Source organism: Peromyscus eremicus, chromosome 9 (assembly GCF_949786415.1).
Source record: "Peromyscus eremicus chromosome 9, PerEre_H2_v1, whole genome shotgun sequence".
NCBI classification, from domain to species: Eukaryota; Metazoa; Chordata; class Mammalia; order Rodentia; family Cricetidae; genus Peromyscus; species Peromyscus eremicus.
In genome coordinates this window covers 27,439,478-27,454,796 of record NC_081425.1, presented here as the reverse complement: position 1 = coordinate 27,454,796, position 15,319 = coordinate 27,439,478, and the positions used below count along the sequence as shown (strand labels likewise).

At 35.0% G+C, this 15,319-nt stretch overlaps 1 protein-coding gene across 2 annotated transcripts in view; it reads right to left on the bottom strand.

Moving 5' to 3' along the window:
* The window catches only part of Klhl1 (kelch like family member 1), a 339,100-nt gene that overhangs the window by 24,456 nt on the left and 299,325 nt on the right, over nucleotides 1-15,319 (bottom strand). For both annotated transcript variants that reach the window (XM_059274318.1, XM_059274319.1), the window contains one exon: nucleotides 6,889-7,101. In XM_059274318.1, the coding sequence (XP_059130301.1) occupies nucleotides 6,889-7,101 (213 nt within the window). The remainder of the gene's footprint in view (nucleotides 1-6,888; nucleotides 7,102-15,319) is intronic.

The following is a 15,319-nucleotide window of genomic DNA, read 5'->3' as shown; positions in this document are numbered from 1 at the left end:
AAATGAAAAGATGAAATGTGAAATTCAAAGCGGTAAAAGATATATAGCATTAGTGAATCTCTCAATTTTTATCACAGGAGTTTTTTTTAAGACCCACAATTGTTCCACATTCAAAGAACTAGTCTGCAATATAGGATATCTACATCAAAATCCTTCCTCTCAAGTTTAAGGAATCATCATGGAAGAGGGGTATAAAAGTTTTGAGAGCCAGAGGCAATAAATGACTATAACAAAACAGGAGTTTGAGGTCACACCAGGCCAGTAGCACTTATGAACTCTCAGCATTTGTGACAGCAAGCAGGAGACCTACTAAAATCAAGCCAAACAAACCCATAACATGAAAAAAGGAGTCACTCCTAAAGTCCTACCTCTAGCTGAGGAGCTAGTTGATTATTAAGAGAGGGAAATAGGTTTTACTAACCATGTGACTCCTGGGAATGTACCCATGATCCAGTAGATAATTAGAAAACTATGCACATACTGGCTGGCAACACTAAGTAGACACATTGAATGTGTTTAAGAAACAACACATGAGATTGTGCAGGAATAGTGATGAGCCTATATGGGTAGAACTGAAAGATAAAGAAGGAGAGAAAATTTGACCAAAACACATTATACAGACACGTGAAACTTCAAAACTCTCGAAAATAAAATAAGAAAAAATTAGTCCAAAGTTCCTAATCTTGTCTTACGTATAATGTTTATAGTTACTAAAAATATAATTTACAATGAATGTATGTATACTTTAATGACTGACAGCAAATGTTAACTTTGATGTTTGAAAATATATTAAATGTACAAACACAATATAGCTATTACTTGTCTTGACAGAAATATTATAATTAGTATTGGTTTATAGGATATTTTAAATAAATATGTGACTTGAGCAGACTTGAATGGATGTTTTGTATTTTTTTGCAACAAAACTATCAAACATTTTAGTACTTGTTTATTTATTGTGTTTGACTAAGACGTAGCTATATGAATTTTAATTAATATTTGAACAACTGTTTAAACTATCAGTTACTATCTAACCACAAAAACTGTATATTGAACGAATGTCTTAAATATATGACCATTATTAATATTAAGGCAAAGAAAATAAAAATAGATAATTCACACACAAATACAGAAGAAATTAAATAGTACAAATCTATCTATGGATATAACTTATCAAAGTTAATCCATCTTCATTTTATCATTCCATTATTTAATCTTGAACATAACTAATATTTATATAGATGCATGTATATTTATATTATTATTTAATTTATCTACACTATAGCCTATTTATAATTTGCTCTGATATAGTTCCTTGAAGAAAAATTGGGCTCTATTTCCAGTGTCTAATAGATTCTAATATGCTAACTGAGTACTTACTTTGTGCTTGGAATTGTACCAAGGGTATAGAGATTGAGATAAAGTTGTAATCTTGAACATTGCCAACAAACAGATCCACATTTAGTGGAATGATTTATTTGAAAATATAATAATTATGATTTCTACAAAACAAACTACTATCCTTTCAGACCAAATCTACTTTATGGAAATATTCTTCTGGCTGACATAAGGAAATCATCTCAGAAGGAACAAAATGAAATTTCTATTGTACAGTTTAGGAAGTTTCCATTGGTCTTTTTGTCCCATTTCTTTTTCTGTCAGAGATGTTTACTAGGATGCAGAGAGAAGAAATTCGGTCCTCATCTACGATTAGCAAGTAGTGCTAATGATGCCTTCAAGCATATTTTATGTTTCACTTTTGTTTAAAGAGGTAGAGCACCAGGTCCTTGCCTGTCTGCTTCCTACTCAGAGATGATAAATTCTGAATAACAAAGTTGAAAATACAAGGGGTGAGAAGAAGGAAATGATGGATGGCATACAGGGAGAGACAGCTAATATTAAGGACCATTCGAGGGGTTGTGTGGAAACCTGACACAGTAGAGGCTTTCTAAAATATATACATACATAAAGGGTATCTAAACTAAATCACCAAACAATGGGGAAAGAAAAATCTCCACTGGCCATCTTTTGTTATCAAATGAAGATTCCAGTACCTGGATTTGTTTTTATCTAATTTAGTTGTTGTCCAAAGGGGTTCCATGGGACTCCACAAGCAATATAGACTGTTACACTACAAAAACTGAAGGAAATGCCCCATTGCTGAAGACAACACCTACACAACTCATAGTACATGGAGAAGTAGAGATGGTGTTTAAACAGAGCCTTGATTCCTATGTTCTAGTGTCTTTGGTTAAGGAAGGTACTCCACAATGGTATATTACCTGCAAGATATGCTAGGTGCCACAAAGCTTGTGGGAGTAACCAACCAATAACTGATTAGGCTTAAGCTCCATCGTTCCACCAGAAAGAACCTATACCTAATACTTCTGAAGTAACCAAGAACCCGAGATTAGATAGCTCAGGTCTAATAAAAATAAAAATAAAAATGGTCTTTAAAAATAAAGACTAAAGAAACAAAAAAAATGTGGCAATTAAATTAGTCTTTATGACAATCTTCTATGCTCATAGATTAGTGCCTTGTTTAATCATCATGGAAGAAGCTTCCTCTTGCAGGAGATGGGAACAAATAGAGTGACCCACAGCCAGACAATATGCAGAGTGTAAGTTTGGCGGAGATACTCAGGCCTAAATAGGGTGTCTCCACTAAACCCCTTCCCTCAGAGCTTAGGGAACCTTGCAGAAGTGGAGGCAGAAAGAGTGTAAGAGCCTGAGTGGATGGAGGACTCTGGGGAAACAAGGCTCTCTAAATCAACACGACCAAAGCCCATATGAACTCATAGAGATTGCTGTAACATGCACAGGGCCTGCAGTGGTCAGTACCAGGTCCTCTGCATAAATACTAAGGCTTATAGTTTAGTGTTTTTATGGAATGGCTGCATCTGTAATTGAGTGGATCTCTGTTTTTGTGCCTTCTCTTGGACAATTTTCCTTCTGTTTGTCTTGTCTATTTTGGATGTGTTATTTTTTGTTCTATCTTATATTTTATTTTTTATTATTATTCCTTAGAATACTTTAAATTTTCTAATAAGAGAGGGAAAGGGAAAGGGATAGGTGGGAGGGGAGTTGATAAGAAACTTGGAGGAGTAGATGGAGGGGAAACTGTAATCAGGATTATTTATAAGAAAATTTTGCTGGGTGGCAGTGATTCATGTCTTTAATCCCAGCAATGCAGAGGCCTCTATGATTGTAGAATACATGAGTAAAGAAAGGAGAATTTTTTTTTAAATAAAATGAAGAAAATTTAAAAATGTTTAATGAACAGACTAGTGTATGATCATTAAAATTCAGATGAGCTATAAGGCTGTAAGTAGAACAGATACATTGACCAGTATGTGTTTGACTTGATTTTAAAAGCAGAGAAATAACCTAAAGGATAATAGTATTATCCCTATGCATTATTGTGAAGTTAATTTTCACGTCTTATTGACTTTTTAATTTTGTTAGAATTGTATGACTCTTTCAAATGAATCAAAGTTCTATCTCTATTATATTTATTATTACACCAAATACCTGTCCACTTTGATATTCAGTTTGTTCACAATAAAAGTAGGAGCAACCCAAATAGAATAATGTAAGCAAAATAATATTGATATACAAGTGAGTAGGGGCAAAAATATTACTCTTCTTAAAAATGATAACTTATGGTCTTAAATTCTCCTAAACCTTAGTAATGTTATACAGTGAATTTCATCAATCAAGATCACTTATTAGGGTGAAGTTTTGTTAAAAAACAGATTTTTATCACTTTCCCACGCTGTTCTTAACTCACTTCTCTCTTTCCCTGCCTTCTTAACTTCTCTGAGGTGCAAGTATTCTTTATGCTCAACATGAACAATTGTGATAAGGTTTAAACAGCTGTGCTTACCACCATTATTACATAATGCTTTTATGTCTCCATGAGATATACTGATATACAGGTAATATACATATATAAAACATAGCATTAGACACTAAACTTTTAGCAATTTCTAGTAATCTTTGATTATAATAATATACTAAAATACTATTCACATTACATACAGAAAATAGTTTTTCAGAGGCACCATTATGCATCTTGATTTATTAATCATTTACATGGGAAATCATCAATATGAAAACATGCTTTCTTGTAGCTAAAGTTTTCCTGCCTGGCCCACAGTCAGGACAAATCTCTCTCACCTGCCAGTCCCACAGCTGCTCAGACCAGACCAAGTAAACACAGAGACTTATATTGGTTACAAACTGTATGGCCGTGGCAGGCTTCTTGCTAACTGTTCTTATAGCTTAAATTAATCCATTTCTATAAATCTATACCTTGCCATGTGGCTCGTGGCTTACCGGCATCTTCACATGCTGTTTGTCATCTTGGCGGCTGATAGTGTCTCTGACTCAGCCTTCCACTTCCCAGCTTTATTCTCCTCCTTGTCCCACCTATACTTCCTGCCTGGCCACTGGCCAATCAGTGATTTATTTATTGACCAATCAGCAACACATTTGACATACAGACCATCCCACAGCACTTTCTAATATGCAAAAGTGCTTCAGTTCTGACAAGTGCAAATTTGTCCAAGAAACATAACATTGTGTGCTTCTTCATTACTTAAGCTGTGCCTAACCACTGAATGCCTATAACTTGAAATAGCTTTGAGTATTTTAATCTAAGTTTGAATGCTAAATGAATTCTGAGACTGAATAATTTATGCTTGTGAGAACAAATACCATTTCAGTACATTATAGAGTAAATTCATATGGAATTCCTGGAGAAAATATCATTCTATTAGCAGTATTTACCTAAAATATGCAAGGTAGAAGTAGCAGCCTTATCATATGCAACAATTCTTTCAATTTCCCAAGTACTTACTAGATGGAAGTGAATGTTCTTTGACATTTTTAATAATTTTAAAACTGTTGTCTGAATGTTTACAAAAAGATTTCATCTATTGGATTACTGAACACTTCAGTGTAACAAATGTAGATTTTTAATTTCAGTAGATTAGAGAATGCTTAATAGGAAACATGGTATTTAGCAGTTCCTTCTCTGTTATACATATACACAAACATATGTACTTCTCTCTCCATATATATTCATATATATTGACATTTTTGTGTTTGTATGTATATATTACAGGTAGTAATAAAGGCACAATCTGTTTCACAGAAAAGCCATAATTTTCAAAATTTTCTCTTTATAACATCCAATAAATCTCATAAATTTTGTAGATAACTTCATTATCTACAAACTATTTCTTGCCAGTAAACTTGAATTCAATAAAAAACAAAACAAAATAAAAACTTGTATATTTAGGAAAAATAACTTAGAAGAGATAACTCATTTATTTCTCACCTCCTGTCCCATTTTCAATTTAGTTATTAAGGAAGGTCATGATTTCTTTATATCAAGATGATATTTGTCATATCTTCAATGCTATGTATGGAGCCTGTGTTGTTCCTAAAATACTCTGCTCCCAAGCCACTATGACAGTTTAGCCAGTTTTTCACTGAAATACAATCCGAAGATCATTTTTATTTTGCTTGCAGGTAGGTCCTTAAAATGAGTGAACAATCTCTTACCATGTTCTTTTCCTTTTTACACAGGGCTAAATGTTTTAGCTTAGCCATGTCAGTCACAATAACAAGGTGGCAATACTATGGACATGTACTATGAGTAAGGAATAACAACATGGTATTCTACCCTAGATTTGGGATTTAAAAGTGAATTACTTATCTCAAGTAATAAACCAGATGTCTTGATATTCCCTGTGTTCATTTCTGTGTCGATGAAGGTTGATGAATATGTAGTTAGAAAACTCATAAGCATTTGTGGTGATATTTTATTTGTGATCTATCAAATAAAGCTTGCCTGAAGATCAGTGTGGTGCTAAGGCTCTAGTTAGCCATAGAGGCCAGGCAGTGGTGGCACACATCTTTAATTCCAGCACTTGGGAGGCAGAGGCAAACAGATCTCTATGAATTCGAGGCAAACCTGGGCTACACAAGACTAATCCAGTCTAAAAGAGAAACACAGCCAGGCAGTGGTGACTCACACCTTTGATCCAGCACTTGGAATATAAGGCAGGAGAAGACAAGAGCTCATGATTTTTCAGTTGAGGATTTCCTAGAGATAAGAACTACTGGCTAGCTGCTCTATTTTTCTGATCTTTCAGCACTTACCCCAATATCTGACTCCAGGGTTTTATTTTTAAGACCAACTAGAACTTGTGTTATAAACTTTGCTAAGAACTTACCAGTGTTTCCTCCAAACAGCCAAATAAGTCTAAGTGACCTAATACACCTATGAGCAAGTCAGTATATTTAAGTCTTAGACTAATTCTGAAGCCAATATACTGTATCACTTTGTCCCTGATGTATCTGGTCCAAATTCATCCAGAATTATAAGACCATTTACATTTCCTACATAAACTAATTATATGAAGTATACTAGCAATAATTCTATGTTTTTTCAAAATGGTAGTTTCAAACAAAGAAACCTGTGACCCATATTTGGGAGTTTGAGGTAATATAATAAATAACAAATAAAATAAACTGATAAAAGAACAACTTCTGAAATAAATGACAAATTTTCTGTCTAGTAAATGGCAAACGTTTGTCCCAGTCATCCTTTTTTTTAAAAAAAAAAGCCCTCAGCAGAAATATGTAGTGTACTTAAGTATCCTGTGGAAATGCTGAGGCTTTAGGCTAATGGAAAGAAGCAACATGGGAAAATGAACTCATAAAAGTGTTCATATGCTAGAGAAGGAGATGGAGAGGGAAGATGAAAGAATGGAGGGAAGAAAGGATGAAGGGAGAGTGTCAGAGAGGGGGAGGAAAAGAAAGTAATGACAGTACTTCCAGTCACATTTGCTCTTCTCTAGTGCCCTAGGGGCTTACCTTTCCACATAGTCCAGGAGCCGGGAACAGTGGTTTGAAGCAGGGGCATCATGCCCTCCCACTGCATAAAGGAAACCGTCACAGGTGGCCACTCCAACACCTCCTCTCCTCTTACACATCGGGGCACACATGCTCCACTTATTTGTGTGAGGATCATAGTATTCCATTGAACTCAAACAAGAACTTCCATCTCGACCCCCAACAGAATACAACCTGAAAATACAATTAAAAAAAAATTTAATAGTATAGTTTGGAGGGCAAAAGTGTAAAATTTATATTTAAAAACAAATTTCATAGTGTGAAATATATCTTAATGAAGGTAGTCTTACAAATGATGCTATGTAAATCGAATTCTTGTTATTGTTATATGCAATATTCTATGTGAAATAATACAAAAATAATTTTCTAATCTTAGATTCTATAAACATATTTGTTTGCATATAACAGAAATGATAAAACAGAAATGATACATTAATTTGAATTAATACTTGGTAATATTTAATAGATGTTTTAAGAGTAGAATAAATTATAAGAAAGATGACCATACTCAGAGGACTGTGATTATCTTGCTTGCAATCAGTAATGATGCATGCCGGATGCACAGACACCACATTGCACTGTCACAGTTTAGAACACTAACAATGGAATATTCTAATACATGTTGTCATAACAACCATCTTCCTTAGTGCGTGTTATGTAGTCTAAGCAAACTTCAGTGGTTTGAATGAATAATTCTGAACTTTATACTCATTTTGCTTTAGTTATGATAGAAGCCTTCAAAAATAAGTTCTGCATCACTACTGAGATTAAATAATTTACAAATACATTGTATAACCCTTGAAAAAGTACTTCTTCTTTACTCTATGTTAATTCATGAAGACCACTATATTTAAGAAAACTTATACTTATATTTATTTACTCAATTGATATTGAATTGTATGTGCTTCACATTATTCTATCTATCTATCTATCTATCTATCTATCTATCTATCTATCTATCTATCTATCCATCTATCTATCATCTATCTATCATCTCTCTATCACATCTATTTGTACACTGGCAAAAAATTTAAAAGATCCTGCAATTCTACTGATGTATTATAAATAAATAAAGCAGATACATAGATACGTTGATGGAAGTCTCTAAGTGCCACAACTCATAATTAGTGTCGAGAAAGCCTTGCTGGGTATATGGATTATGTCTGCAACTTTAAGTAAACAATTACCATATGTCTCAGTGACAAAATACAATTTGCATTAAAAGGAAGATCACAATAGTGATTAAAGCAGAGGTTAGACCTCTGGAAAAGGGATGATTTTGAGACTGTCTAAACAGTTTTAGGAGTAGCAAAATCATCATAGTGGAGAGAGCAGAAACTGACGCTATTGTGACCTTTGGAATTAATCAGGGTGAACCGTAGCTGCAGGGCACGTAGCCATTACTTCTGATAGAAGTCTTGTAGACAATTCCCACAGTAAAACATCAAGCAAAGAAACAATAATTTATTTTCCTTTTAATGCTGTATTATCAAATTGGTCCTTAATTAGGACTATTATCCTCAACCTGCTTGTACACTTAATTCTCCATTTTCAGTTTAAATATAGATGCATAGAATCAAGGCATTGTGTATTATAGTTTGGAGGCTTTGGGTTTTCAACTCCATGCTCTAGTATTATTTAATAATTCTACAATATGGTGTTTAAGCTGATTTCAAACTATAGATTTTTTTTTTTTTACAAAGTCATTGCTGTTTCTCATGCTGCATGACGTGATAAAATATGGCTGGTTGCCTGAGTGTTCTCTATGTGACTGTCATACAGCCTTGCTTGATCACTCAGAAGTTGTCTGCTGACTCCCAATCTTATACTATGATGAAATTAAGCAACAGCAGCATTTAAATGATAAGCATTGAACAATTTAACTTGCAAAATCAACCAGAAGTAACATAATCATCCTTAACACTTCATGAAATCTGAATTCATTTATTTCTATTTCATTTAAGTTGAACATCTAGTTCAAAAGAAGTATGCTATAATCCTGAAACATTGCAAAAAAGTACTAAATATAATGTGCAGAAATATTGCATAATTACCTCCATGTAAAGTGTATAACATGTAGATTTTCACTGGCTAAGAAGTACATAGAAACTGGCCAGGCGGTGGTGGCATGTGCCTTTAATCCCAGCACTCGGGAGGCAGAGCCAGGCCTATCTCTGTGAGTCCAAGGCCAGTCTGGTCTACAGAGCGAGATCCAGGACAGGCATCAAAACTACACTGAGAAACCCTGTCTCAAAAAATCAAAAAAAAATACATAGAAACTATATCATATTTTGAGTTTAAGTTGCTCTTCTTTCTCACATACATGACATGAACAGTACATAAATCTAGCCTAGCATTGTTAATAAGTGATAACAAAAACAATTCTGTTCAATATTATGTCAGGTTTATTTTTGTTTCAGTTAATGAAAATTACATATATGTGTGTGTGTGTGTGTGTGTGTGTGTGTGTGTGTGTGTGTGTACATGCAACAATATACAGAAGAAACAAATGATAACTGCATCTACTAGAACTAAATCATAATTCCTAACAGAACATCATGGCTGATCAGGATTTGACTTGTGGGTTAGTATTTTAAATCTACAAAGAGAAGCCTGGGATTGTATTGGTAAACACACACACACACACACACACACACACACACACACACACACACACACATACAGAGAGAGAGAGAGAGAGAGAGAGAGAGAGAGAGAGAGAGAGAGAGAGAGAGAGAGAGAGAGAGAATTAAAATAACAGATGACAATCTTGAAAACTTTTCCCAAACCTGAAGAAGAAATACTTCCAAACCTGATTTAAGATGTCATCAATAACTGTAATACAAAGGACAAAGACACACCAAATTTGATAAATTAGAGGCTAATATCTCTAAGAATATATATTTAAAGATACAGAAAACAGTAGAAAACTGAGTTCAGCACCACATGATATAGGCAGAGGGGTCTTTATAACCAGGTTGGAAAGAGGGGCCAATATATGAACATCAATTACTGTCCATTGATGCATATTCACAGGATAAAAGATAAAAGTCACATATCCACAAGTACAAATATAGGCATTTCAATGATGCATCCGACTTCCACACTGAAACTCTCCAATAATTAGGTTTTAAAATAAGTTAATTAATAAAATAAATCATGATAGCTTATAACAAATCAAATTTGGCAAGTGGAAAAGCTTTTCAATACAGGAGGAATGAGTGACATAAATATTTTATTTTTTTGCAGAATATAAAAACCTATTGCTATAAATTAAAATTTGTATAAAGTTAAGTATTGACTCTATTCACATACTTTTCAGTAATAGCATTTTTAAAAATATGTTACATGGAAATAAATGGTTTCTGCAAAGTTCATAGATTACATCATTAACTTCTTTGATATAATTACTTTTGAATCCACCCCAGGTAAAAATCTACTAACACATTTTATACATATTGAAGAAATTTGTTAAATGTCTGAATAAAAAAAGTATTATTTTATAGATATTTATGTAAATTATTATTTAAGATATGCTGTATAATCAGTTTAAAACTAATTTAATGACTTGAACTACATAATTTAATTTAGTGAAAATTTATATAATTTTCTACTGGAATATGTTATAATTTTTGTATTATCCAAACAATCCAATGTTTAACAATCTAAGGAACAATAGTATGATTTTACAACATAAAATTAATAAGAGATACTAGAAAAATTGATAGCAGAAAATACACAATATACTGTAAAAGAATTGTGAAAAAATGGTGGATTATGATTCATTTAAAGAGATAACAATGTCTTCCTTCACTGTTCTATGAATGCAGTATGAAAACTATTAGGTATGTTTCCACAATGGTAAAAGAAATCTAAATAATCACTTTGTGAACATATCTAATAGAGCAAATTTATTTGTAATCTACTTCTTTCTTCTTCTTCTTTCTTCTTCTTTTTTTTTTTTTTGAGACAGGTTTTCACTGTGTAGTTTTGGTGCCTGTCCTGGATCTTGCTCTGTAGACCAGGCCAGCCTCAAACTGTAATCTACTTATTTCTAAACAAACAGGAAATGACCAAGAACTAAAAGGTAAAAGTAAATAAAAAATAATTTATTATATTTATCACTAAAATTATAACCAAGGATAGAAATAACCCAAATGAGCTGCTAGAAAAATGTTACCCTGTGAACACAGACTTTCCTGAGCAATTAGCCTGTGTATCCTCAGATGCCCCTCTATATCTATTTAATCTTAGTGTAGACTCTCTGCTTGCTTTTACTATGAGGACAAATTAGATGTTGGGACTCTGAAGAGCAGAGAGGATTCCAATACTGAGGTAAATGAGCTGACAACATATGAAGTGACAGCTGACAGTTTCACAGCAAGAAAGGAAACATGACATTTCAAGTCAGCATTGAAAGCTGAGTAAAATCTGCAGAATGAAGAAATGCAGGGGCAGCATTACACAGAAGAAAAGTGTATGTAGAGACGTGGCTGATGAAAGGTAACAGCAGGTGATGTATAAAAAGTGGCAGGTGCTGGGAGAGGATGGGAGGGAGTGATGCAGCCGGATGAGAAAGAGAGATGAAGAATGAAAGAGGTGTGGAAGCCAAGATGCGAAGCTGAGATTTCATTTTGAACCTACAAGGAAAAGCTGCCAAAGAAACACCCTTAAGGAATTGTCAGGCTTTTTCCTCATTTTGCAATGAATTTTGAGCAACATATATCTTTCATGGTAGAGTTAGCATAAGACACAGACATATACTTGATTTTAGTCTTGCTTTGCTGAGAGTAACAAGCATCCAAATCTTCCCCATTATTTTCTATTTCTTCTGTGTTTAATTAGCGTAAAGATGTTTTTGCATAATGTTTTGGGACCAAGGTTCCATGCCTTCATATCTAGTTAATGCATGCCCATGAAAGACAGTGCTACTGATTTTATATTGCCACATTCACTTCGGTGACTCTGGGAAATAAATCCTGCATTGTCATGATATAGGTTCAAATGTTTAGAGGAGTAGTAGTATAATGATGAGACTCTGGATGCCTTTATTCATTTATTGACTCTACAGTTTGGAGATATGTTTTTGGTCTGACACTATGTATTTAAGACTGGCATTCAGCTCATAACACTTCTTCCTTTTAGCTCCACAGCATCCTGTGTGCTGGTGTTACAACCAAGGAACAGAAAGCCCAGTTCTGGTTTCCACTCTTAGCTGTATTGCTTCTGTCAAAAGAGTAAGATTTAACCCTTCTAATCTGCCAGTTTACAGAAGCTGGCAGAAGACCAATGACCCAGATTGTTTCATAGAAATGTGAATGCAGAACAAGTCTCCTGTTACCGTTCATTTGTTTCCCAATGGTACTGGAGAAAGATTGAGGTGAGAACTCATAGCCTATGAGTGTGCTTCACACCTTGAGGAGTCTTGAGTTTAGGACATGCTAATCTTTTAAAAAGGAGCTTCAAGTGAGTGTTTAAACTTGGTCTTGAAGGAAAATGATACTTTCATTGCACTTCAGAAACAAATCTGCTTTCTGCCCTAAAGAAATTTTCTTACAGTCTTCTTGCTTTGCCATGAAAATATAGGGTGGATATAAATCATCATTACTTGTTCAAAAGAGAGTATTGCCTATTTATCCTCTGGTCCAAGAAAGTTCCGAGTTAGAGAGCTGGGTGGAAGAAGCAGAAGAAGGAAGGAAAGATGAGCAGAGCCCAGAGTGTCCTTAGAATTCCATCGTGTTGCCCTGCTTACGACAGCTGTGCATTTCCTGAAGTGCAGGCACATGAAAATTCTTAGCTGGTAAGATTTGAGAAGACACTCATTATTTCATATTCATGACTAAACTTCTTGCCTACGCTGTCATATCAATATGAGTGATTGGTTCACTCATGCGTGGTGATACATTATTCTTTACAATAGGAAGCCCTGATACAAAAATAACACAGGACACCAAAAGGAGTAAATTGTCATCAGGAAGTGACCTGAATCTCCTACTACAAATCTAAGCTAGTTTTGATCTCTCTGTGTCTAGGAAAGCCATGCTTCCTCTATGCTTTGTATCCTTCTACCTCATGTCCAGGGCTACTTCTCCTTTTCCTTAATAATAAAATCAAGTGCTTTTTAACACCAGAAAGTCTTCCCATATTCCACATTTTCTTGTGCTTGAAATGTAACTGTCTTAAATCTGTCTCAGAAGTAGAGTTCCTTACCATTTTTCATAGTTAAATTAAAGCTATAAATATGTGATTCTAATGTAATTTTCAAAAAATTTCAAGGTTTGACCAAATACATTGAAATTTCTTTTAATATAAATATATTATTTCTTAAAAACAACATCAGGTACCCAGCCTTGTGGGTAATAACTACTAGCGAAAAGTTATAGGGTAAGGACTCTAAAGCAGATTTCTAGATCTAGTGTAGTTCTTTGTTTTTTTTTTTTTTTTAATACAAGTAAAATCCTTTAATCTGATCTAAAGACAATCTGTAGACACCAGGGATGAATGCTCCTGCTTGATCTTCTCAGTGAACCCCCTCATGTGAACTGCTTATTGCAGAATTTCCCACTAAGCTCCCAGCCAGGTGGGTGACTGATTTTATTACTGCTTACTAAGAAATCTTGATGTAGATTGCAGAGTCAGCCTTAGACTTGCTGTGCCTGCCACACAGGCCTGAAGAACACTGTTACCTGATAAGGGCTGACAGAGCTCAGCTAACTTTACTTATTAGGATGTGCCCATTTTATAACCGGATATTGTAAATATACAAAATAGCTTCGGTGTATTTACCACATTTTAAAACTTAAATGTAGCTAGAGTTTTCCTGCCTGGCCCACCTCAGGACAAATCTCTCTCACCTGCCAGACCCACAGCCACTCAGACCCGACCAAGTAAACACAGAGACTTATATTGGTTACAAACTGTATGGCCGTGGCAGGCTTCTTGCTAACTGTTCTTACAGCTTAAATTAATCCATTTCTATAAATCTATACCTTGCCACGTGGCTTGTGGCTTACCTGTACTTTACATCTTCCTTGTCCTGATGGCGGCTGGCAGTGTCTCTCTCACCCAGCTTCCTGTTCTCTCCATTCTCCTCTCTGTTAGTCCCGCCTATACTTCCTGCCTGGCCATTGGCCAATCAGTGATTTATTTATTGACCAATCAGCAACACATTTGACATACAGACCATCCCACAGCACTTAAGTACAATTAAATGTCAAACCTAGTAGATGGACACTTCAAACCTCATTTTGGACACCCCCTTGTCAGCTGTTCTAGAAGGTCAGGCAGCTTCTTTGTTCTTGCTGGTTACTAATTCTAGTTAATAGAATTTAAGCTCCTGACAGATAGGTGGGTTCCTTGACTGTATTACCTTTGACATCAGATATTTTAAAATTAAAAATAAATAAAATCTAGTTATGCCTTCCAGATTTTTTTTAACTGAAGGTTCATCTGGAAACATCAGTGGAAAACTTCCCATTAACGTTTGCTGCAACAAGACAGACAGGTGACAGGCGTCAGCCACATGTCTTTGGATCACAAAAGGAAGAAAAAGTAACTTTGACTTGGTGAGCTAAAGGCAGTCTCAGTGAAAATATGAATATTAGACAAGGTTCTTAGACAGTAGGAAAAATACGAATTATGCCATCTACAATTTAGACAGAGCAATCCTTAAAGTCCTTAAAATCTACCCTTGGCCTCTGTTGAAGACAACGTCTTCCATGATTGAAGTAGGAAGGAACTGACAGAAAACAGAAAACTGAGCTGAACTAGTATTACCTTTTGTGCTCGGTGGTTTTCAGGTCTGCTCTATCAAGTCACTCATTCCACTACTGGATTGTCTCATAGCCACCCCTTTAATCAAATTATTATTTATGTCATCTTTGAGCAGTTAGAGATTATTATTTAGCAAAAGAGAATACACATAAAATTATAAAGCAAACTTTTGTCTTTGTTTTAAACCATTTCCCATATTAGTTTCTGGCCTTGAACATGTTTGATAGATTCACAACACGCCCCCAAGGTTGGGCATGGTTGTGCAAGCCCGGCGGACATAGACACTTCCGCCTAGCCATTTCTGGATCAAAATAGCCATTTCCGGGTCAAAATGTCTCGCATGACCAGGACCCCGTGGCTTTGAGTGGTTGCGTAAAGAGCTCAGCACAACCATGTGATCTATGCACATGCATGGAGTAGCCACATGAGCCTGTGAATGCAGGCATGGCCCAGCCTTTATAAGGCGCCATATTTCCGGCTTCTCTCTTTATGCATGTGTCTTTCTGCAAGCCTGAGCACACCTGTCTCTCTCTCTTATCTTTTTTTTTTTTCCCCTTTTTATTTTGCAATACAATTCAGTTCTACATATCAGCCACGGATTCCCTTGTTCTCCCCCCTC